This window comes from Dermacentor andersoni, chromosome 8 (genome assembly GCF_023375885.2).
Source record: "Dermacentor andersoni chromosome 8, qqDerAnde1_hic_scaffold, whole genome shotgun sequence".
NCBI lineage: Eukaryota > Metazoa > Arthropoda > Arachnida > Ixodida > Ixodidae > Dermacentor > Dermacentor andersoni.
The window spans coordinates 69,660,740-69,687,353 of NC_092821.1; the positions used below are offsets into that span (position 1 = coordinate 69,660,740).

Genomic DNA, 26,614 nt, shown 5'->3' on the forward strand with positions numbered 1-26,614 from the left:
ATGTTAATATGTAAATAAATCCTGTTCACCGAGTTCCTGTCTACGACCTTCATCTCCTTCAAATGGTGGCAGCGGCGAGATAGTCCGACGACTCCTACATTTGGTTGACAGCGGTAGGATCGTCCGAGAAATCTAATACGGGAGATTAGAATTTCGAAAAAGATATTCGGACGATTCAGATACAATTTTCGCGTAAACGAAGTATTTTCATGGCACGAAACATGCGCTGCGAGGATTCTGGAAATGTATTTAAACAGTCCACGTCGACTGAGTATTTGTCTTTAGTGTCCCTTTGACACCGGCGGATACCGCAGTCGCGTCCCAGGGCCGCGGCTGCGGTAGGTCGACAGTTACTGCTCCGGGGGAGTGCACCCGACTGCGGAATTCCCTAGTTTCGGCATGTAACCCGGGAGGATGGATACGTTCGCTGGCCGCAATACGGACACGGCTGCATTAATCAGAGCGGCGGAAGCCACCTACGGCTAAATTTATTCACAGCGGTTTTATAAACGCTTTAAACCACACCTCTAATGAGCATAATTTCTTACCATTACTGTGTGGTGACTGTGGATGCTTTGGAATCTTTCTGCAGCCGTGTTTTTAACGCACTTCAATGGAGTGGTCCCGTTGTTCCGTGCCTCTCTGCTCTGGTATATTTCTATAATAGCATGATGGTGTATTTCTATACCAGCATGTTATCTCCCCGATTTCACGCTTGGTTGAAACCTATGCTGTGTGGTAGCATTAATTCTGTACGAATGCACATGATCTACGTATATCTAGCATCACGGGATATACGTGCATGAACAGTTACAACGAACCAAAACGAACACTCATTCTTTGCAATAGCATTGATTTGTACACTCCAGGCGCATTGCTGCTGTCGCCGTCGCTGTGATGTTCTGCATAAATTGCAAGGAGAATAAGACCGTCGCCCTGCGCCCTACGCTGTATGTGCGAATGAAAACGTGCGCGAGTCGACGATCGCGGCTAAATCTCGTCCGCGCGAAAGGGAGGAGAGCGCGGAGGAAGCGCGCCGTCTTCCGTCGCGCGTGAGACACCCAATGTGGCGAGGCACCAGGGGTGGGAGGGGGTGGCGTTCTACTCCGGCTACAACTGCGTATGTGGCGGCTGCGCGCGGTCGCGTGGCCGTTTTTTCAGAGCGATCTGCGTTGGGGGCAGAGTCAAAGTGCGTCGACGGCTCGTAGCTTTGTGCGCGCTGTGTGTTCTCGGCGCTAAGTTTGCGTTGGAGCGATGGACAGCACGGCCGCTTCGCTTGCTGCTGCTGCAGCGCTTGGTCACGTCAGCGTTTCGACGGCGAGTCTCCGCGGTCATCGAGTGTTATATCTCCATGTTGGCTGTGTGCGCCGACGCTGCGCTTCTTAATTTTATTAGCAAGCGAATGTTTACATCCTTGTACGACCGATAAAAGTGCTATCCTTGTTTTGTGTGGCTGTCTGCTAATTTGCTATCGGAATCTATGCGTTGCCTTTCTGGCGAAACTACAACTTCTTTTTCTTCATTATTGCAGGATAGTCATCACCGGTGCCGTTTTCGTGATCACCTTTTTTCTAACGTCAGCAGTCGCAGCCTTGGCAATTATCTACTGGTACAGAGATTGCGATTTAGCCCTGTCCGGTGCCATCAGCAGCTACGACCAGGTAACGTACATATTTTGTATAGCAGCCTTCCAGGTCTTCCAATCATCCGCGGGAATCAGAAAAGGTCTTCTTGAAAAGCACGCGCAATTTCACACGAATACGTAGACTGTTATACTAGGCTTGATGAATATTTATTGCGCAGACACTGTGGTGGTGGTATATAAATACAACTATCATTTATATATAGACTTTGCATAGCATCCTTAGTATATTTTCAGCATCCCGGCATAGTCATCAGGTCGGTGCGAGTTCTTCAAGCCCAAATGCATGTTCGGACTACTTGATGATTTTTTGTCAGCGAATGTTAGTGAGGATCTAAAAATATCGAGCGGCAAAGACGACATCTTGTGTCCCTTCGCGACCTCAGGCGAGTTGCCGAACATAATGGGGAAATTCGGGCGAACATTTAGAACCACAATAAAAAAGCTGTTCACAGCGGATCTGAATAATTTATTTTGTGGAAACACACCGTTTATGAGCGGCAGTTTCAATATGACGTACGTGGAACTCTCTCGTGCAGGAGGCGCACATTATCGGAACACTTGGCCCCCATTGTGACGTAGATTACTGTGTGGTGCAAATCGTGGTACAAGCGCGGTGAAACTGATCACAGCTTTTTCTAGGCTGGCGGAAACAGCCACGACAGATTTTTTCCGTCGCTAATGAGCACTACAGCGTAGTCGTTAGCTTAACGCTGTGTAGAGGCCCACGCCCCTGTATGGTAAATCAGCTTACTGAGTCTCAGATTTCATGATGAATATCGAACAGAAGCGCTCCAGGAAAAACAGTGAAGTTTTCTTGAAATACGATTATCATTCAAAATTGAAATATGAATACAATTAGAATTCTAGGTGCACTAAAATTGTGATAGGAAAGGGTTTATTGTGAAGTTTTTGTTAGTGATTTCATGACTCATTCGCAAACATTTTGTATGCCAAAGCGTGTCAACTGCGTGTGCAAACAGATGTTGCATAGTTAGCTCCACGTTTTAATGAAAATTTACGAAACTTGAAAGGGAATGTAAAGCAGGGTTCCTGCACATTTAGTCTTACCATCAAAGTAGATACGCCTGTGAGATTACGATGATATAAAATAATAATAATAATAATAATAGTAATAGTAACGATCGATCTACAATAGAGGTGCTTCCATTGTCGATTTAGTAGACTGCATGTAAAACAGAGAGGGTGAGCTTAGCTCTTCAAAGAGGGCCTAAACCGCTCAGAGCTCGGAACTCTGTTGCGTATCGGCATCGAATACAATATCACTTGGTATTATCATTAAGGGTTACGGACTGGATTCCAAGGGAAAGGAAGCGTAGCAGAGGGAGGCAGAAAGTTAGTTAAAATTAATTAAATTATGGGGTTTTACGTGCCAAAACCACTTTCTGATTATGAGGCACGCCGTAGTGGAGGACTCCGGAAATTTTGACCACCTGGGGTTCTTTAACGTGCACCTAAATCTAAGTACACGGGTGTTTTCGCATTTCGCCAGAAAGTTAGGTGGGCGGATGAGATTAAGAAGTTTGCTGGGACAACATGGCCACAATTAGTACATGACCGGGGTAGTTGGAGAAGTATGGGAGAGGCCTTTGCCCTGCAGTGGGCATAACCAGGCTGATGATGATGATGATGATGGTATTATCGAAATCACGACGCCGTGGAAGATGTACAGCTGGTAGCCAGGCCCGCTAATCACTGAGCTACCGACCGCACATTAAAGCTTGGCAGTAGTGCGGAGAAAAGTAACGGAACGTGCCCAAGTAAGAAAAGCAGGATTCTTGTTTATTCTTTTTATTCTTTTCTGCTTCCTGCAGAGCACAGCCAATTCAGTTCGGGGAAAGACAATAGCCACATCATTCTGTGCAAAGCGCGCATTTACTTGAAATGTCCTGCAATTATAACAACTGCACTAGGAGGCCTTTGAACCCTCTAACTTGGGCCTATATCCCTTTAGAAATGCAGAAAAGAACACATATTCGCGCATCTTGCTGTCCTTACATGTGTACTCTGACTGGGAACACCGCGGTAGATTCATAAACTTGTATCGCTCATTCATACGTATCTTCGGGTTTCATTGTGATTTATCTTGAACACCGATATTCTTCTTGGCTCTCTTATATTAGAAATAATGGCGCTCGTATGTTATAGTGATTATAGCAGGCTTTCATATTCAGCAGTCTCCGTGCATTTTAATCAGGTAAATATTGTTACGCCCACAAAAGGCGTTACTTTGAAGCTGGGTAGAGTTAGATGCGATGGCCTTGATCAGCTGAGCGCCTGTCGAGATTCAGCCAGCCAGCCACACGTCGTCTTCTTCGTTCACCCCTCTTCGGTGCCCCCGCATACTGTTTGTTGAGGCGTGAACCCACTATGCACGTAAGAGCGTCACATTTCCCTCCGCGCAGACGAAGCCCGCCTGGCAAGTCAAACAGGCTGTCGAGAAATAAAGGGCTTTAAACGGGCGACAAGCGAAAGTTCAGTTTTTGCCGATCGTCGGCCATTTGATGTGAGACGTGCTATGCGGTAGGTTAATTCGCTGATACGCTCCGTAATAACATAGGGTCCAACATAGTGGGCCAGCAGTTTTTCACACAATGCACGTTTCCTGGTTGGTTTCCAGAGCATCACTAAATCACCAGGGTCAAATATCATGTGTCGGCGTCGGCGGTCGCAGCGTGTCTTCGAGCGATCTTGTGAAACAAGAGTGCGTAAAGAAGCAAGTGGTCGGGCTTCTTCAGCAAGACAGACTGTCTCTGATATACAAAGATTATCGTGGCTCGAAAACGGGAAGATAGTGTCTAGTGTATAACGAGGCGGACGAGCGTAAAGAAGGGACTGTAGCCCGTAACTTCTTGCTTTGAGGTGTTAAATGCGTACGTAATGAAAGGTAGCACGCTGTCCCAGTTCTTATGATCTGACGCGACATACATGGACAGCATGTTAGTAAGAGTTCTGTTCGTGCGTTCCGTAAGGCCATTTGTTTGGGGATGATACGGGGTGGAATGTCGAGACCTTGAAGCACATAGACGAAGCATCTCTTCGACCACGTCTGTAGTGAACTGCCGCCCACGATCGCTGATGATGACTCTGGGAGGTCCATGTCGGAGAATGACAAAACGCAGCAGAAAAATACACACTTCGGTTGCAGTAGCCGATGGTATTGCATATGTCTCACAGTAGCGTGTCAAGTGATCGGCACACATGATAATCCAGCGATTCCCATCGGATGAACGCGGGAAAGGACCGAGGAGGTCGATGCCAACTTGCTCAAAGGCAGTGCTGGGGGGTGGCACTGGATGGAGTTGACCAGGAGGAGCACTCGTTGGACGCTTGTAACGTTGACACTCGCTGCAGCTGGACACATACTGGGCGGTCGTCTGGCGCATTTTAGGCCAGTAGAACCTTTCTTGAAGGCGGTAGAGAGTTCACGCAGAACCCAAATGACCAGATGTTGGATCGTCATGCATAGCGCGCAAGACGGAGACACGGAGACTCTCCGGGACCACCAGAAGATGTCGTGGGCCTGTAGTAGAATAGGTCTTTTTGTAAAAACCCCATCGCGAACGCAGGAACGGGTGGATGGTGCTGATTGCCTTGCAGTAATTAGCAGTGGTTCTAAAGTTCCGTCTTTTTGTTGCTCGACCTTGAAGGCATTTATATCAGGAAATCCGGGCTCCAGTGATGCGATATAGCAGTCGAAGTTGTCCGCGTCGCAGTCCGTCGTTGGAAGCGGCATGCGGGAGAGGCAGTCAGCGTCGGCGTGTTGGCGGCCGCTTTTATAAGAAACGGTAAAGTTATATTCCTGTAAACGGAGTGTCCAACGCGCAAGCCGGCCCGACGAATCACGGAGATTAACCAGCCAGCAGAGAGAATGATGGTCTGTCACCACAGTGAAGGGGCGCCCGTACAGGTACGACCGGAAGCGCTGTACTGCGAAAATAACTGCAAGACATTCTTGCTCTGTAACAGTGTAGTTACGCTAGGACTTACTTAAAGAACGACTCGCATAGGCGACGACGTGTTCTTTGGTGTCAACGCGTTGAGTAAGGACAGCGCCGATGCCAATACCGCTAGCGTCCGTATAAACTTCTGTGGGAGCAGCATGGTCGAAGTGTCGGAGAATGGGATGAGACGTCAGACGAGACTTCAGCTCACGAAAACTAGCTTCACATTCAGGAGTCCATTCAATGGTAACGCCCTTCTGGAGGAGGCATGTCAGCGCATACGCGATGTTGGCAAATCCACGAATAAACTGGCGGAACTATGAGCAAAGCCCTAGGAAACTGCGTAGCTCTTTTACATGGCGAGGTTGCTTGAAGGCTTCCACCGTAGCAGTCTTCGCTGGATCAGGTCGTATACCGTCCTTATCCACTAGGTGTCCCAGAACGAGTGTTTGGCGCTCTCCAAAATGACACGTACTTCTTCGAGTTGAGCACCAAACCCGCTTTGTCCAAGCAGTCTAGCACAATATCGAGACGTGCGTTGTGCTCACTGAACGTGCGCCCGAAAATCACTACATCATCGAGATAGCACATGCATACTTCCCACTTCAAACCACGCAGGATGTTGTCCATGAAGCGCGCGAAAGTTGCAGGCGCATTACAGAGCCCGAACGGCATCACATTAAATTCAAAAAGTCCATCTGGTGTTACAAATGTCGTTTTCTCCTTGTCTGTCTTCTGCATAGGAATCTGCCAGTACCCCGACCTCAAGTCAACAGACGAGAAGTAATACGCTGATGAGAGGCAGTCGATAGCATCATCAATACGCGGAAGAGGATATACGTCCTCTTTAGTGATGGTGTTGAGGCGGCGGTAGCCAACAGAAAATCGTCATGTACCATCTTTCTTTCTAACCAGAATCACTGGCGCTGCCCACGGACTACAGGATTCTTGGATTACATTCTTATTTAGCATTTCGTGGACTTGGTCATTGATCACCTTGCGTTCTGATGGTGAGACTCTGTATGGTTTCTGTCGCAACGGTTGGGTAGATCCCGTATCTATGCGATGGTGTATACGAGAAGGAGGAAACAATGGTGGTCCCTCTTGCTGGAAGAAGTCAAACAGTCGGGCATGTTTTAGCAGAATATTCGCCACTTCATGACGCTGCTTAGTGCTGAGTGACTTGTTTACCATAGTCAGAAATGAGGAGTGCGCCGCAGGGCAGACATTAACGAAATGGCGCTCATCCGCAGAATCAAGGGCCTCTGTAAGAATGGCGAGCGATAGTACTTGATCTTCATGGCAGGCGGGAAGTTTCAGACCCTGCGGCAGTATTGCAGGTTCACTCGAACAGTTTACGGCCCATAAGTTGGTGCGTCCCTGAACAACTGACAGCGTGTAATACGGTATCAGTACATTCCTCTTGATGGAACTCAGATGAACGGGCTCCACGGTAGCGTCAAACGTTCCATCGGTGGTGGGGAAACAGGCGACTGAAACACACGTTGCGGATAACGGAGGCACAACTGTAAAATAATAAATAAATTATGGGGTTTTACGTGCCAAAACCACTTTCTGATTATGAGGCACGCCGTAGTGGAAGACTCCGGAAATTTAGACCACCTGGGGTTCTTTAACGTGCACCTAAATCTAAGCACACGGGTGTTTTGGCATTTCGCCCCATCGAAATGCGGCCGCCGTAGCAGGGATTCGATCCCGCGACCTCGTGGTCAGCAGCCCAACACCATAGCCACTGAGCAACCAAGGCGGGTGGCACAACTGTCTCCCGGGATACACAAAGCACACTTTCACGATACGGTGGGCCTTCCATAAACGCAGCAGAAAAGCTCGTACCTACACTGATTTCACCCGTTTTGCAGTCGACGGTGGCACCACACAGTTTAAAAAAAATCAAGGCCCAGGATTACGTCATGCGTAGAATGAGGTAGAACAGCGAACTCCGCGTTAATATTTGACCACCCAAGGTAACTTCTACATTACACACGCCCACAGGATACAACAACTCCCCACTCACTCCACGAAACGTATCGGCACGGTCCCAGCGAAACATCACCTTTCGTCCTAGGAGGCTTTTGAACACAAGACTCATCACTGAAACGGTTGCTCCCGTGTCCACTAAGGTCATGGATGAAACCCTGTCAATTAATGCAAACACATTATTCTTAAACATACAAATGGTTGGAGGTATCTCTGTCGACATCGAAGATTGTCCAGTGACCTCACCTCCAACGGCCGCGCTGGCTAGTTTTCCGGAGGTGGCGACGGGTATCAACGCCGCGGAGAGGGCGATCGGCTTACACGAGCAGCGGGTGGTGGTGTCAAGCTGCGATCGGATGCTGGAGAACGGTTCCGCAGCGGCTCCGGGTACTGGTGAGGCAAGCTTGCTAAGTATGTGTGCGAGTGCGAATATGATTCGCCCAGAGGGGCGCGGTACCGCCTAGACATCGTCGATCGGTCGAACCTCGGTGGTTGGCGGCGATTGCAGTACCTGGCAATGTGACCCAAGTCGCCACAGCTATAACACACAGGTAAACGACGCTCGATGAACTGCCCTACGAAGCGCTCAGCCGTGGGGGGTCGTGTAGCCGAGCGAAGCGGCTGAGCCTGCTGCACAGGAGGAACGGTCGGTCTGCGTGCAAACCTGCTGGGGCGAGGGTGTTCTCCAGGTCGGTGTTCGGGCGTAAATGTGTCCTCACGTGGCCATGGAGCACCTCTGTGGTTGACGTCTGTGACATATACCGCCGGTTGCCAGGAAGTGCAGGGTGCGGCAGGCGCCATGTGTTGCGGGTAATAAGCATCAGGTTGTCGTATGACGTCGCGCGCAAATTCCTGGTGCCGCAGCAGTTCTTCACGCACGATCTGCCGTATAGTAGACGAAAGATCGGCGGACGGGCTCTCATCGACGCTGGCAACAGTTGTCACATTCGCCAGGCGTCCAAAGTTTGGCACAATGCGACTTGTTTTGAACGTCTCAAACGTACGGCAATGACGCACGCCATCTGAGACGGAATCAACGTGTTGCCGGCTTATGAGGAAATTGTATACATCATCCGCAATTCCTTTGAGGAGATGTCCGACTCGGTCTTCCTCGGACATCTGCGAATTTACGATTTTGCCCAGCTTGAGGATTTCTTCTATGTATATAGTGAATGTTTCTCCAGGAGCTTGAGCTCTTTGAGCAAGTGTTCTCTCGGCACGTTTCTGTTTGGCGTGGGTGTCGCCAAATCACTTCTTAATTTCCTCGACAAAGTGCTCCCACGTTGTTATTGAGTCTTCGTGGTTTTCATACCACATCAGCGCTGTCTCGCTCAGAAAGAGTGCGACATATTCATGCTGAGTGACAGAATCCCAACAGTTGTAGCGACTTACCCTTGCGTAATTCGTCAGCCACTCGTCGACGTCTTCGCCCACTTTTCCCGCGAACGAGCGTGGTTCCATGTAGTGCTGCAAAGGTCCAACTGGCGCTGACCTTTGAGAAGGTGAAACTAGAGCTGGCATTTGTCGACCTCCGTCCTGAGCCATAGGGAAGGTCGTTGGCAAGAGACCGGCAAGACGACGGCTCCGGCGAAATTCTAGATGTTGCGACTCCGTTGTACGTTCTGTCGTACCCCGCACCTCCACCACTCTGTTACGCCCACAAAAGGCGTTACTTTGAAGCCGGGTAGAGTTAGATGCGATGGTCTTGATCAGCTGAGCGCCTGTCGAGATTCAGCCAGCCAGCCACACGTCGTCTTCTTTGTTCACCCTCTTCGGCGCCCCCGCATACTGTTTGTTGAGGCGTGAACCCACTATGCACGTAAGAGCATCACAATATTACAAAAAAAAAGTGCGCAGTAAAAATAGGCAATGAAAGCAAATGTCAAAGCAGGTCGATTACGGAGGCTCGTAGTCAGGAAAGTGCAATCACTCTCTACTGACGGCTTCTGCTGACTTTCTGCAGCTCCAATATTCCTTGTCGGACAACCTTTGTCAAAGAACAAGGCTTGAAAATCCTTTACGAAATTACGTTAGGACATTGCCTCCTTGGAATTCTAAATAGACAGTCTAGTCTAATTCACTGTACCCACTGGACATACATTGGTTAGCCGCCTACAAAATGTCTTGGCAAGATCACGAAGACGTCTTTAAAATTATTATAAAGCTGTACATGACATCTTCTAGACGTCTTCGCAAGATGCTTAACATCTTAAAGACGCCTAACCGAAGCTTTGCCGGATGTCTTAAAACGTCTTGCAGCCGTCGTGAAGACCGAGTAATGGACCACCAAATAAGGGATATAAACGTCTTGCGATATGTTGTAGCCGTTTTCAAAGCGGCTATAAGGCGTTTTGCGAGACATTTTTAGCCGTTTTAGAAACGGTTATGAGACGTCATGCAAAACATCGTATAGCTATTTTAAAGACAGCTGGTTGTAGATAGTGAGTATGTAAGGCATATCAACTTGGAACGAATTCCGAGGATGGCAGTGGTTTCAAAATATGCGTTGTGAAACTTGCGGTAACAATTCACTGTTTAACTTAATTTTTAAGGCAACGCCGTTTCATGCATTGAAGCACAAACTACTTGGAACGCCAATGCATTTCGTTGGATACTTTAAAATTTATCTCCAATATTCTCGAAAGATGTAGAATTGTGATATCTGCCACAGGGAGTTATGACAAATTTGGTGCAGCTAAAAATAAATTACGTACATCGGAACACACCAGCCGTTTTGCAACGAGAGGTGACAGCGGGTCGACATATATATGTTGCCTGATGAAATGCAGACACTTGTAAATTACCTTTCCGCACATGTATGGCACAAGATTACTAATAAATTACCTCTTCTGGCTCGCAGGTAATTAGCTTTCCGATAAAAAGGGCCTATCGTTAAGGGAGCACCACAGCGAACAGCTTCGTCACGCATCGTTCTGTCTACCAGCGCTTGAGGTTACCAATGCAACGCTACAAGCCTCTGATTTTGCTCAACTCTTGACGCTACGTGGGAGTAGGCACACATAACTCGCAGTTACCCACCGGAACATTGATTGAAGAAGCATTGACCACATGCCGCTCGACCATTGCGCTACCGTCTCCGCCAGCTACCACCTGGTTTATGTGCATTGCGTGAACCACGCCACGCGTGGAATTGGCGCAGCTTAGCGAGCATGTACCGATCGGACTTGTGCCGGAGACCGTCGCGGCAACGGTATAGAACGCTGCATAGCGCTATGCTAAACGTTTGTAACAACCTTATTATTGCCATTTCTGTTCACATCCCGCTAAGAGCTTTGGGGGAAATCGCTAGAGGAGAGTAACACTTCACCGGCCATCCCATGAAGCGCTGATAAAATAAAAGGTAACAAGAAACGAAGCAGCAATTAACAACAGCGTGGAAACGCCTAGATGGCCTGGCGGGATTTGTTTAACCGCCGAAACCAACACGGACACAAGGAAGGGCCGTACAAAAGGGGAGAGCTCGACGTGCGTATGTATGCACACCTCTGCAAAATTCACAGATCAAATAAATACCCGTCCATAAGATGACGGGCCATGTATTGCAATTCCTATCTGACGACGGCTAAACCGTAGAGCATGTTTCTATCTGGTGTCACCGGACAAGCTTTTTTAAATAAGATATGACTTTAACAAAATCTGTCGGTTAATGCCTCCTTTAAGTACAACAAAATTCCGTACTATGTTTTATGCGAATCACTAACTCTGCTAATGTCAGAACTAAATACCTGATGTTTCTGGCAATATTCATCACAATCGCAAGGTTTAAATTACACTGGCATGCGGATTCTGAAAACCTGTGTCTTGCGCAGGTGCTCAGCACAGCATAGCAAAGTCGCTAATTGTCAAAGTCGTACAGTCATGTGTGCTAATTGAGCGTATTGAAAACCACTTGCATGAGAGATATTTTTGTCAGCAGAGGTTAGGTTGGGTAAAAAACTGCAAACAGAGCCCCCCACATGAAAAAAAAAAAAGAACTCACGCCGAAACCCCTCTGGGAGTTGTCTATGTATACGCAAGCATTGTTCCACTTATCTCCACGCAGCTCGGTGTCATTATCAATGTTATGAATCCTGATCCTACCAGTATGTTTAAACGACAGCGATGCCGCTACACGAACTGCTGCGAACGGCGGCGCAAGGTGAATCATGACGCCAGAAAACGGCCGCAGGTGGCGGCGGCAGACGGGACAGGCGCAGTGAGGATGGTCCTATCATTATAAGCCGTTATCGCTCTTTAGCGCCTTATCCATCCGCATCGAACCATACTCTAGTACCAGATGCGTATCGCGCGAGCCTTTCCTCGAAAGCCGCCTGCGATGGAGACAACCACGCGTTGGAAGCGATCTGCGACGGCTTCAAGTTGAGCTTCGTAAGCGCTGCCTTCTCGCCGCTTGGTTTGCGTTGAAGCGAGAGCCAGCAAGAGGGTTAATTCGCTCGCTGCTGCAATCCCTATCGTGAAAGCGATCACCTTGTTGGACGGATGGTTTTTCTCATTGGGTAAGCATAGAAATGCTCACGCATTTAAAAAAAGAGAAAAAAAAAACAATTATCAGGAATAAGGCGTTTTCATGTGGCACTCGCATTTCTTTTGTCGGCGAAACGCAGGAATCGACGAGGTTGGATCCGCTTTCCTAGTCTAAGAAGCGACGTCGCTTTCTCTAATGGTCAACAACAGTCGTTGTTAACACATCGAAACCACAAAATGGAGAGCTTGCTCTGCGAGTGTAATAAATTTAACTAAACAAAAGCGCCTACCTATACGACTCCACCGGAAAACCGGGCGCCGCTTACCGCCGGAAAGATGTGCAGGGGCGAAGGAGTGGAAGTGCACGTATGGAGAGAAAACTTAAAGGCAGAGTGAGGGTGAGCTTAAGCAACGCCCTCTCTCAAGGCTTTCCGTCGCGTGATAGTTCGAGCCGTCAAGATGCTGCCTGGGCCGTCGGGCGTGGGAGAAAGTAAAAAATTCCGAACTTATCCTCCTTCCCTTCTCCGGCATTTAGCCATGTATAGTTTAGCACCGGACGGGTGCAGTTTCGCGTTCGTTTTTTTCGTATTTTAGGCTTCTTTTTGGGTAAATCATCGAAATGACCTATGTGCTCGACGAATCTGCGTCTTTTGTGTCTGTAGAGGTGACCGTGCTTGGATTTTGTGCGAGGGATTGGCAGCGACACGCGTCTGTAACGAACAAGCGGCAAATCCTATCGTTTCGGAACGGCTGCGCGTCGAAGCAAGGGATACTTATTGTATGTTGCATTTGTTTATGTTCATGTTGTTTATTGGTGCTGCTGCGGGCACCTTTTGCATTTACTGTGCCGTGTAAGGTTGTTTGTAGAACTGTATTGTACGGCATGCGTGCGCACAAATAGGTGTATGTATAGGTATATGCAGTTGCAGGTGACTCGTGGTTTTCTATGCGTTCGCTCTTTTTCCTGCCGTTGCGAAACGATGAACGAGATGGAAAGCGCGTTCACATCTGTAATAGGATACCGAACAGTTAATTGTGTTTTCATGTTTTGTTATGCCGAAAGCCGCCTATTCGTGGCGTCAGGATGTCAGCTTTTGTGTTTTGACATCTGTGCCTCTGTAAAGGAAGTGACTAAATCAAACATGCACTGTGTTAGTGCGACTTACGCAAAGCTTGCTTTCCTTCGTGTTATGATCAACCGATCTTTGCAACATGCATAGCGCCTATTTGTTCTGAGGACTGTGACTTGCGCCGCTATTTGTTTCTTTATGAACAGTGTAATTGAATGAAATCTGACAAAAACTCGGCTTACCTTTTATACATGGGCTAAATATATTGCTAATTCGAGGCTGTAGCGCCTTTAAACTGTCGGAGCTTCAAGTTTACCTACAACCTGGCACCGAATCGCGACCTTCAAAAGACTTAGTTTCTGCTTGCCAGTCGCCTTGCTTAACTATTAATTGAAGTACCTTCACCAAGGTAAAACAATTCCTACGTTCATGTGGACTGACATTTTCATTTAACATGTTATTTTATGCGCTTACTACTTATGCCGATTTTCATTGGCTGATCTATAGTCTTCTGCGATTTGTCGTACTGTAGCCATATTGCTTTGAACCGTATTCTGTTACTTGGGTAAATGTATTCAAATTTTTGTTCTGGACGGTTAGACTGCATTTAATGTGCTGTGTTTGTAAAGTAGTTGGGCAGATTCTTTCTGAATTTATTGAATATTTCACTCCATTTCTTACGCGATAGGTTGTAATTTTTGATGTCGCGAGTCGCAATCAAGCACGACTGCCGTGCTCCACACAAAGGTGACTTTTTTTTAAGCTGAAGTGCGCTGATTTATACGATCTTATTTATTTTTATGTTCACGAATAAATAGACTGTGTTTAATATCCCAGTAGCACCACCACATTTACTTGAATGCTTTTTCTACGTAAACCAATAACTAGTTATTGTATTTTGTGAATTGTTTGGCGCCATGCAGAGTGATTATACTATGCGTTTGGACGATCGACTCTTCCGCTCCGACCAACCTCTGTATTGCCTGTCGCCACTGAGAAAGCCATGCGCAAAGGCAAGGCACGCATACTGTCGCGAGAAAAAGTGCGCATATCTCGTCACTATGAGTTGGCGCCACGCTCGTGCAGTCGCCAGTTTGGGCGACATTAAAATAATGCTGCGGTATATATCCGGGTCCGTATGTATCATTGCGCTTCGTGCAGCAAGAGCAGTAGTGTCGATAAATGGTTGTATAGCACGGATATAAAATTACTTCGCGTTCTTAATAAAAATTACAAACAATAAAGCCAGTCACCTATAGGTATATCTATTTAAGAAACATTGAAACACTGCGATATCTATGTATCGAGCAGTGTACAGTGCGTTATTTGCGCCGGCATGTGTCTGTCTCACGTGCACTTACGCACGTCCTTGTATTTCTTCTGAACCAACTTGCGTATTCACTCAAGTCTTGATTGATGTTGGCCTATGCATGTGCGCGTTGTCCATCTAGTTTAGCGCTATTTCACGCTCGATCCATGCTTTTTCTCCGTGACGTACATATGGACGGTATGACAAGGTACGACGAAGTGGACAAATTTATACTAGGTATAGTGATTTTTGGAAGACATCTGACAGCCGTGTAAGCCGGGAAAAGCAGCGAACTGTCTTATTTTAGACATATTCAAAAACACACACAGACATCTTCCATACGCTTACGCAAAACGTTCTCAAGCCGTCTTCTCACGACGTTTCAAAGACGTCTTTGCAATAAGTAAGCAGGCGATATCTTAACACGACGTCCCCTAGCCGTCTATTGCAGAACGTTTGCCAGACGTGCCTGAAAGGACGTCTTGTAGCCGTCCTAAATAGTTGTGGACGTTTTCGTTCATTTTCGCTAGCCTAAGACGTCTTCAAAACGTCCTGTTCAGTGGGGTATGATGTGTCGCTTATTTGGCATAACAAGGGCGGGTTGAACTTTTGCTGCGACAGAAATTATATCGCCACTCCAGGCGCATTTCTGCCGTTGGCGTCGCCGTCGTCGTGAGGTCCCGTATAAAGTCCAAGGGCGATGAAATCGTCGCGGCGCACCGTAGGCTGTGTGTGCGAGTGAAAGCGTGCGTTGGTGAGCCAGATCACGCGGCTCAATCTCGCGTGCGCCAGCGAGGATGGCGGGGCGCAAGCGCGCTCTCTTCTGTCGCGCGCGCAGCACGGGGATGGGCCGAGGGAGGGGGTTCTCCGACGGCTGCTGCTTACGCACGGCCGTGCGTGCGCCGTATCCTGAAAGCGATGTGCGGCGTGGCCAAAGAACGCGCCCGCGGGGGCCTCATTTTCAAAGCGATCTGCGATGTTTGCAGAGTGCGCTTAGTGTCAGTAGCTTCGCACGCCTTGTGCTTTGGAAGTTTCATTCGCGTTGAAGCGAGAAATGCACGCAGGTGAATTCGCTCGCTGCTGCTGCCGCGATTCCTCACTGCAGCGTTCTGGCAGCGAGTTTCCGCGATCATTGAGAGGGAAGTGTTCAAGTTTATATTAGCACGTGTGACACCGTGTTTATTAATTGCGTTAGTAAGCGAATGTTTTAAAGTTTATACGACCAATAAAAGTAAAACCCTTACTTCGTATAACTATTTCCTAATTTTCTATCTACTAATTTGTTACATTCTCCGAAAAGTCATGTTTTTCTATGTCTCAGGTTGTTCCATACTTCTTAAGAGAGCGGTTGGCTGACGTCACGATGGTGCGGGGATTATTCTTGGCTGGTTTGCTGAGTGCTTCCACAAGGTGAGACTTATGACGTTGACGATCGTAACCTCTAAATGTTGTTCATAACTAAAGACGCCCGAATGAACGTAGTAAAAAAGCTTTTCTGGGAACGGATTTAAGTTCCATAGCAAGTTTTACTTCTCGTTACCGCTGTTTTTCCTAATCACGTGACCTGTACCATAGGTGACAACGTTCATGCAGAAGCATAGGACCGACCGCGCGAAACAAATAATTGGTGTATATTTGGGTATTTGGGAACAAATTGGTGAACCTAAGCGTGAACCTAAGAGCTATAGTGGAAGCCAGTACCATGTAACGCCTAGTCACTCAAAAGTCGTCTTGATACGTATAGTTTATTAATGCATAAATATGTCTGCAAATGACACCATAGATAATGTGCAAAACACATAAACGATACTAAACAGACGGCGTGCATAAAACAAGTACTACAATACATTCTAAACTAGTCTTCAAAAAAATTCTGGACGTAGCCCATTCATCTTCCGTGTCCATAGACATTATAATCTATTTGTTATCTTTCTATAATTTGTGGGCGCGAACGGACAGTGTATGGAGAGCACAACGTTTTCTTTAGGTCTTCTCAAAATACAAATCGTTGTTTAAAAAGGTTGCAACACTTCTATGACTTTTTCACTGCTTCGACTTTTATAGTATGGCTTTAAAAATGAAATTAGGAGTCTCCTTTGCGCAGTCAAGTAGTGCCAGTACACTGTGCAATAACGTAAACTCTGCATTTGTGATTTCATGCTACGGCTGAACCACACGCGCCTGTAGTTTGGCTGATGTACACTAGGCTGAAAACGCGCCAGCTTATGAGGTGGTCGACCTACAAACGATTCAACGACCACTATATTCCATACAATGCATTAAAATGCAATACAATACAACACCATACAATCTGTTTAACAAACATGATAATGATGTTGTGTGCACCGGTATAAAAGCCAGCGAGGAGGCTTGACGAGGCCGAGGCACCCTACAGAGGCTTGGCAGTGGTATACGAGGGCATACGAAAGCAGCACGAAAGCATTTTCACAGAGAAAATTTCGAGATTACAAGTACAAGATAACAAACACGAGATAACATAGGTCGCATTGTTCAGCTATACGTACATCGATTGAGATTCCCTGTTTAATAAATGCGGGAGAGTGACGCACAACATTGGGCAACGATAATTTCTACGGGTCTTAGGCACAAACCATTACAAACTTGTTCGTGGTAAGTACTTAAGCTCTTTGCATTTTGATACGGACAGTTGTCACAAAACACAGTTATTTTTCATAACACTTGCTTTATACCGTCAGAGGAGTAAAGTTTCGTGCAGCTGGGGAAGGGGGGGGGGGGGGGGGTTATTATACTAAGTGTCTTAAAGATCGGCTCAGTGTTTTCTAGTCACAGAGTAATCACAATATTTCTGACAGCTTCTTTTGAAGCGGATGCAGGCGGTTGATATTGGTAAAAGATGTTGTACTCCAAACCAGAAAGCCATAAATAACAACAGAAGAAAACCGTGCATTCTACAACATTTGCTGAATACGCTTACGCATGAAGTATTTGCGCGCTTGTCCAGTGTGTTTGTTGTTCGTCCGTTGTCGTTTGCGCGGTTACATTATGCATTCAAGTATTAACCACCAACTAGCCCGCCTTTCTCAGTTACAGAAGTATCTCAGTCGGAACAAAATACCGACAACCTTTGAAAGTTTGTTCACCATTTAGACGTGATCATTCCATAATAAATTTTCATTCGAGAAGACACCTAAATGGTTGATTGCTGGAACTGTTTGGATGGGTGGCGAACCCGTCCTTAAACAAAGTGGTCGCACCTGATGCAGTTTATTGCGAGGGCTGAAAGGCACGGCTTTCGTTTGGTCAGTGTTTATTTTTGAAGAATTGTATCTAGACCATTCTAGAAGAGAGTGTAAGTAATGTGAGGCTAGATGACATACGCGCAAAAAACAGCAGCGTACAGCATTGCAGGACCAATATAGAGGCTAACAAAGCCAGGTATAACACATACGCGCAACTAGAGAGCGTTTTGTTAGTATTGTAGAACCAATAAAAAAAATAGAAGCACTCCTTGTACGTGATGACTCATGCATAACACGAAGCCGGCGATATTTTAGAGCACCAGAACCAATCCTGCAGCGGACGCAGCCGTGCACTTGTCGCCATCGCTTGCCATCATACGGCTTTATGGTAGTTGTGTTTCTTCAATGTGCGGTCAATGACGCTGGAAAAGTGATTTGCAGTGTTCACCCACTAAAAGCAAATAGAACCGAGTTGGCTTTGGTTGCTTGTTGCTATTGTGACGACGGCCACATTATGATATTTGGAGAATTAAAACATGTTCGCCTGCTCGTTTGTTTATTGATAGTGCGGCTACTTCATGCATATTTCCTGCAATATGGGTAACTGAAAGTATATTTGAACGCGTATTGAGTAATATTCAAGGAGCTACCGGATAAAGTTATTTTTAAGAATACCAGTGCGCCGCTAAATAATTATTTTAGCCGCAGGATACCGCCGAGTTTTCGTTCGAAAGAACAATCTAATGATGGCGAAATAAGAGGAATAAAGCGAACTCACCGGCCCAAAGCAAACGGGAGCAAGTCATATCTGAATGGGATTATTGGAGCGTGGACAGGACGAATAGTTGCGACAGTTAGTGTAAAAATGACAGTTAGTGTAAAAAACCCCTGTTGGCACGTAGGTTGAGCAACAGATGCCGAACGTCAGCGCCAAAGAATGCGCGAGAACATGCGCCGGACATTGCCGACCTTGCACTACCCGTAGTAGGAAGCGCAGTGCTAGTATACAGCAGTCTGCAGACACACAAGACACAGCAAAGGCGCCGTTGGAACGCGGCTGTCCTAGCGTCGGCCGGGAGATACTGTAGTGATCTCGCGATCTGTGAGGGCGGTTGCAGTGAAAACCGGCCTAAGTTTGGAGACTCAGTGAAATAGTGTTGGCATTTTCTGAAGTTAAGAGCAGCACTTGAGATCTAACCGCGCGAAACAAGCAAGCGTAAACTATGTGGCAGGCTATATTCATTGGCAAGCGACAATGTAATGTTGTAGGCGAATACGGCACCTTCACTATGTTGCTACCAGGCAGCGCACCACCCCGAACACGTGGATCTCTGTTTAAAGCATGCAAAAAAAGAAATGCTAAAGTAAGAGGCTGAAAGTAATGCCACAAATGACTGTGGATAGCGAAATGCTGTGGGGACACCAAATATATGCAGGCTATCCAGTCGGTGAAGTGCCTTCTCTTCGTCTAAAAAAACAAGATGACCACGTGCAAACCGCGACACCATATATACTGTAATGTCTCGAGTCAGGAAAGACAGCCGGTGTATTTTTCTTGCAGGTACAGAGGACTCCTGCTGATTACAAACTAGAAAGCTCATCAGGTGGCCTCAGCGCCGAAGAATAGTGATCGCGAGTACCTTGAAATCGACATTAAGGAGGGAGATAGGCATCCATTCAGGACAAACAGGGGAACCGTTGCGCTTTAGCATGCGCACGATTCAGCATGCCCCCACACGAGGAAATGCCTCGGATCGGCAAAACCGATTTCATTACAAAATGCATTTAAACTCATTGGCCACGTAAAAATATGCGCATCCTACGCACTGTGTAAATCGATGTAAGCGAACCTTTGTATGCTGCTTGCTTTGTCGAAGAGAATTAGTGGCGTTGTTGGTAGCGAATAAAATTTTTTCAACGTTTAGTCCAATACGAGAGTTGTGAGTTGCTGACAAACGTTACCGTGCGTGCACCTCTGCTGTTTGTCTGCGTCGTCTACAGATCATGCAGGAAGGCGTGTTTGCTTGAGCTGTTGTTGTGCGTCATTGTTAATAATCTATGAGAGGGTTAAGTGTTATCATTGCCTCAATGGCACATCGCCACGATCCCCGCAAGCCCAGGCCGACGGGCTCCCCGTCTGTTTACCAGGTGGGGGGCTCCGGGACCTTCTTGTGTCTATAAGGGTGAAACACAGGTGACACAATAGGAACCCTTAATCCATACATGCCGCATGGATTCTCAATTTCCCCCTCTAAAAAAAAAACGATCGAAACCGGAAACGGTACCGCACCGAAGGAATCAAAGTTCCAACTCAGAAATGTGCAGAAAATTTTCCACAGTTCCTGGTAGTTCACGCTGTTGAGCAAAAGGTTCCAGTGGCCACTCTATCAGTGTTTGTACTACAAAAGTGGCTAGTAGCTAACATAGGCGAAGAATATGAAGCAAGAAAACTGTCCTCAGGAGATCTGCTTGTAGAAGTCAAATCCAAAAAGCAGAGTGATGCGTTAATCGCACAAAAGAAGCTTGCTGACCTTAACATTACTGTAACACCTCACAGAAGCCTGAACAGCGTTCAGGGAGTAATTTTTGAGCGGCTGCTAATGACAGAAAACGAAAATGAGCTCCTCGAGAATTTGCGAGACCAAGGAGTAACGTCCCTGCGCCGCATAAATATAAAGCGCAATGGCGAAGAAAAAACAACACCCCACATCGTGCTAACATTCGGCAGCACTCGCTTGCCCGAGTCTGTCCGGGTTGCATTCATCAGGTGCCCAGTGCGCCCATACATCCCTAACCCTAGGAGATGTTTCAAATGCCAAAGGTATGGCCATGGCAGCAACACATGTAGAGGCAAGGAGACCTGTGCGAAATGCGCCGAAACCGAACACAATACTGACAACTGCCAAGCAAGTGAAACAAAGTGTGCAAATTGCAACGGTCCACATGCAGCGTACTCACGAACCTGTGAAGTATTCAAAAAAGAAAAACAAATAATCAATCTAAAAGTACGAGAAAACATATCTTACCCTGAGGCAAGGAAAAAGTTCAGTCAAGAGACATCCAGGTCATATGTTGACGCCGTGCGCCGGGGGGCCGAGCGGCGTCTGGTGACAGTGGGCACACAGTACACCATTGTTGATGTGTGCCTGCCCCGTCCCCCACCCGAACGGCACTCCGGTGTCGGCACCATTGACATCCCGGAGGTTCACCTGACGGCGGCCTCTGGCAAAACCAAAGTTAGTGGGAGTGGCGACACATCACTCCAACTTCAGGCCACTGCCCAGGCAGGGCCATCCACAACTCTGACAGGTGCAGCCAAGGCTGCCATACTATCACAGAGAAAAGGCTCGCTGGCCCCTGAGCCGGTAGGCCGCAGGGCTTCCCCCCATCGGGAGAAGCCACAAATTCGTACCCCCGCGGGTTCCCCGCGGAAACCCATCACCTCGCTGGAGGCGATGGATATAAGCAGTAGCCCGCCTCCGCAGCAGCGGCGGCGCAACTCCCTTGATCACAAAAAGGGAGGAAAAACTCCAATAACGGGCCCCACAAAACCGGGAGCATAGGTTTTGAAATACTTTCGTCAAATTTATTAGGTATGGCGTTCCTAATTCACTGGAACTGTCGAGGCATATTAAAAAACTACGGCGACATAAAAGATATCCTTGCTGTATATTCCCCGGTTGTTTTGTGTCTCCAGGAGACAAATTTGGGATCAAAACACAAAAATATTTTAAGTAAATACAAAGTCTTTCGTCACGACCGAGAGCAAGCAAATAGGCTCTCTGGAGGTACTGCCATAGTTGTTCAAAGTAGTGTGGCTACTCGTGAAGTCAAGCTTCCGACTGCACTTGAAGCCGTTGCAGTATCTGTAGTACACTTTAAAACAATTACAGTATACTCCGTATATATCCAACCAAACCTGATAGTAACGCTCCATTACTTAGAAGACCTTTTAAAACAATTACCAGAGCCATATCTGTTAGTCGGTGATTTTAATGCTCACTCCAATTTGTGGGGAAGCGAACAAACGGACACTAGAGGCCGTATTTTAGAAGATTTTATTCTCTGCAATAATATATGCCTGCTCAACAGGGGCAAACACACATACTGCTCTCCAAGCTCCGGAAAATGGAGCTGCATAGATTTGTCTCTTACATCGCCTTCTGTTTTTAATGCTTTTAAATGGGATGTCTTGGACAACCCGTATAGTAGCGATCATTTACCTGTTTTTATCAACCTAACATCATCTCCGCAAATCATTCCTACAAAACCACGACGTTGGATGCTCCATTTGGCCGACTGGGCGCTGTTTCGAGAAAATGCCAGCTTAGAAAAAATAGATCCACATCATTCAGGTATAGATGAACTTAACGAAATTGTCACAAACTGCATTATTTCTGCCGCACTCCTGGCCATACCTCAATCTTCTGGAGTGGTGAAACAAAACCACAAAACCTGGTATACAAAAGAATGTAGGTTAGCAAGAAAGAAACAGAACAAAGCATGGGGAAACTTTCGAAGGTACCCCACGCAGAAAAATCTCATAGACTTTAAGAAGGCAAGAGCACAAGCCCGATATATCCGCCGTAGAACCGAAAAGACTTCGTGGCAAAATTACGTGACTTCCATAAATAGCTCAACCACATCCAAAGAAATGTGGGAGAAGGTACGTAAGCTAGATGGTAAATACTCCCCTTTCACACTTCCCCTTCTAACAGCCCCTGGTGCACAGACAAACATCGAAGAACAGGCAGACATTTTAGGTGAATATTTTGCGGCAGTTACCAGCTCATCAAACTACACAGAATCATTTCTTACGTACAAAAACAGAGCCGAGAAACAAAGACTCCCTACAAGTGGATATACAAATGAACCATATAATAAATTATTCACAGTTCAAGAAATCAACACAGTCTTATCCGCTGGTAAACAGACTGCACCCGGCCCTGACGGAATACACTATCAAATGCTGTCCCACCCCTCTGAACCTGTCGTAGAGGCACTCGTAAGTTTTTTTAATAAGGTTTGGGTATCGGGTAAACTACCCGAAGCCTGGAAGAAGGCCATCATCGTTCCATTTTTAAAGCCCGAAAAACCACCAACCTCTCCCAGTAGTTACAGGCCCATAGCGCTCACCAGCTGCCTCGCAAAATCCTTTGAAAGTATCGTGAATATGAGATTAACCTTTGTGCTAGAAGCCCGTGAGCTACTCGATGTCCATCATTGCGGTTTCAAAAAGGCATGCTCCACAACAGACCACCTGGTTCGTCTTGAAAATACTATCCGTGAAGCCTTTATACACAAACAATAATGTCTTGCTGTAATTTTCGATTTAGAGAAAGCTTATGACACAACCTGGAGGTACGGAATTCTTCACGATTTGGCTGAACTTGGTATTCGGGGCAGGATGCTGAACTGCCTAAAAGACTTCCTGTCAAACCGCTCATTCCATGTACGCCTCGGTTCAACCCTGTCGAAAATTTTCATTCAAGAAAATGGAGTGCCCCAAGGGAGTGTTTTAAGCACGACCCTCTTTGTTGTTAAAATGAATTCAATCGGTAAAATAATTCCAAGGTCAAATATGTATTCAATCTATGTCGACGATCTTCAGATAGCTTGCACGTCCTCAAACATAGCAACATGCGAAAGACAAGTGCAGTTAACAATAAATAAACTTTCAAAGTGGGCTGACCGAAATGGTTTCCGGTTCTCCCCACAGAAAACAGTGGCCATCCTTTTCTCACTCAAACGTGGCCTACAAACAGATCCTATACTATACCTGAACGAAGCGGAATTGCCGGTAAAAAGTGAACACAAATTTCTGGGCATAACTTTTGACAGAAAACTGACCTTCTTGCCACACATAAAGAACCTGAAGAAGAAAACCTCCCAATCATTAAACATATTAAAGGTGCTTTCACATAAACGCTGCGGGGCTGATAGGACCTGCCTTTTACACATCTACCGCAGTATAGTTCGCTCTTGCCTCGATTATGGTTGCATAGTATACAACTCAGCTCGACAGTCCTACCTGAAGCAATTAGATCCAGTTCATAACTCAGGTCTGCGCCTTGCAAGTGGGGCATACACGACATCACCCATAAATAGCCTATATGTCGAATGTAACGAACCAGCCCTCGCAGATAGAAGAGCCATGCTCACATGTGCATATGTCCTGAAAACCCGTTCACTACCAAAACATCTCTGCTACTCCATAGTTACGAAGTGCCCGTCTAAGCAGCTTTTTAACAACAAACCGAATGCGACGAGACCCCTTATTCTCCGATTTGAAGAAATTTGCCAGGAATTGGGTATTCTAGACACACTGCCTGATGTTGCCCAGAGACCCGAACCACTGCCACCTTGGCATACCTTTCCCAGTGTAGGTGACTACACACTGACACAATTTCATAAAAAGCAAACTCCACGTGAACATATAATACAAGAATTTTTGGCGCTAGACGAAAAGTACAAAGGACACACAGCATTTTATACTGACGGTTCTAAAACATCACTTTACGTCGGAAGTGCTGTAGTGCAAGATAAATGGGAAAAGGTAGTCAGGTTGCCTCAGTGCACGTCAATTTTCTCAGCCGAATGTCATGCCATTTCGGTGGCTGTATCAAAAATAGTCGCGATGAACATTCAAAACAGCATTATATACACGGACTCGCTGAGTGCAATAACAGCATTGAAAGCCAGAAACGTAAGGGAACCTTTAATAGGAAATATAATTCATAACATAATAACCGCTCAAACTCAAGGACACGAAATTAGGCTCTGTTGGATACCAAGCCATCACGGAATTAGAGGCAACGAGAGAGCTGACGCGTGCGCCGCTCAAGCCTGCCATAAGGAGGTCAGTACTGTAAATATACCCTATACAGATTGCATGAAGTTAGTGAAAAACAAGCTGAAAGAAAAATGGCAGTGTACATGGAATATCGAAGGAAATAACAAACTACATTTAGTAAAACCTATTCTAGGAGAATGGCGATCATGCAGGCATCAGGAACGTTTTATAGAAGTAATTTTATGCCGCCTGCGCATCGGACACACACACCTAACACATAACTTTCTACTGACAAAACAGGAGAAACCCTTATGTGAGAAATGTGGAGATGAACTCACTGTAAATCACATTTTATTCTCGTGCACACAACTCGAACGGCTAAGGAAAAAATATTTTACTGTATTTTACAATGAGCGCATTCCCTTCCATCCCAGTCTACTTTTAGGAGATAACCCACTTGTAGGAACTTCATCTCTTTTTAGTTTTTTGAAAGACGCAGCGATCCTAAACGAAATATAATATATCACAGAACTACTAATTCTAAAAATTATTACCAAGTTTTTTCACGCATCTTATGATGCACCTCACCCATTTTCTCAGTCCTGAGAAGAAGGCTGAGGTCTTCATTTGGTCTGTTGGGCTCCTCAGAGTCCTTGTCCGGACAAGGACTTTCGCTGAGGATACCCAATTTTTGAAAAAAATTATACCATGTGTTTGGCGCATGATAGCCTCAGTTGCTTATGCGCCATAAAACCCAATACAATACAATACAATACAATACATCGCCACGATCGCGGCAGAAGTGTTAAACTCTAGTCGAAGTATGGGAATATACCTAATTCAATTAATTATTGTAGTTGTATGTACACATTGTATACATGCATTCGCGGTCTGCATCACGTTTGCCTTGTAGCGAAGACGCTCCTGTTACGCGCGACGCTTCTTTCGGACCTGGGTGTCCCCAACGCCGAATGCACGCTTTGGAGCCATTTTGCTTGTGCATGTTTACGAGGTCCTTCTGCATACGTGGCCAGCACGCTGTTGAAGTGCCAGCTCCATGTGCTTTCGTCAGACAATGGACGACTGCAATGTTTACACGATCGCATCTCAGCACGCAATCTCCACAGCCCATTACCTGCATTTTTGTCCCACAGGACAGCAAGCACAGCGCGTGCCATGCACAAACTGTGAACAGCTGCAGCGGCGGCGCCGACCAGTGAATGGATGGACGGACGTTATGAACGTCCCTTTGGAACTGGGCAGTGGGCTGCGCCACCAAGCTCTTGCTATTATGCTGCCCAATATCCTACCTAGGTTAAAAAAGACGGAAAAACCCCGATGAATTCCCATAACCAAATTTTCTGGCCCCCTACTGTGAACTTTGTTTTTTACGTCTCCGTTTTTTTTTCTCGTTTCCCTACGTTTATCCAACCAATCTTCCACTCTCCTCTTACTAATCTTTATTGCGGACATGCTTACTTTCCCCCTGCTCTCACTGAACCGAAGACCTTCGAGGCTAGTGGTCGTTAAATCGACCGCTGGGTAGATATTTTCACGTTCTAATATAACGTGGTCGATCGTTTCCCTAGCTTTACCGCAGCAAGCACATGCTTCTTCTTCCTTCTTATATCTCGCTATATAGGTGCGTGTTCTAAGCATCCTGATCTCGCTTCCAAAATTAATTAGCTTCCCTTTGAGTTATCATAAATTGTTTCTTATCTTATCTCGTTTTTTTCCTCTTAAGTAGTTACTCATGGCAGGTTTATTTTATATTGCCGCCACCCATGAGATTATTTCTGTATGTCTGACTTTGCGCTTGACGTTCTTTGTTGCTGTGCTGCCCACCCTGCAGGCCGCATACTTGCTACTAAGATTCCTAGTTCTTTTCCTCCACTGTGAATCAGTGTTTTTCCTGTACAGATACCTCAACGCTCTCCCAGACCATTTACTTTCTTCCATTTTCCTCAGTAGTTCTTCATACTGAATTTTACTGCGAGCTTCCCTCACTTCAAAACTAGTCCAGCCCATAACAGCCTGCACAGCTTCATTTCTAATTTTGCCGTGAGCATCCAATGCGACTCGTCCCACTGGCCTTTGGTTGCCATCGAGTCCTGATTGTACGCCTGATTTC

General features: G+C 46.4%; 1 protein-coding gene across 1 annotated transcript in view; it reads left to right on the top strand.

The window, feature by feature from the left end:
* LOC126538868 (putative sodium-dependent multivitamin transporter) overlaps nt 1-26,614 on the top strand; it is a 98,563-nt gene that overhangs the window by 17,720 nt on the left and 54,229 nt on the right. The window contains exons 4-5 of the mRNA XM_050185593.3: nt 1,532-1,661; nt 15,791-15,879. Coding sequence (XP_050041550.2) covers nt 1,532-1,661; nt 15,791-15,879 — 219 coding nt within the window. The remainder of the gene's footprint in view (nt 1-1,531; nt 1,662-15,790; nt 15,880-26,614) is intronic.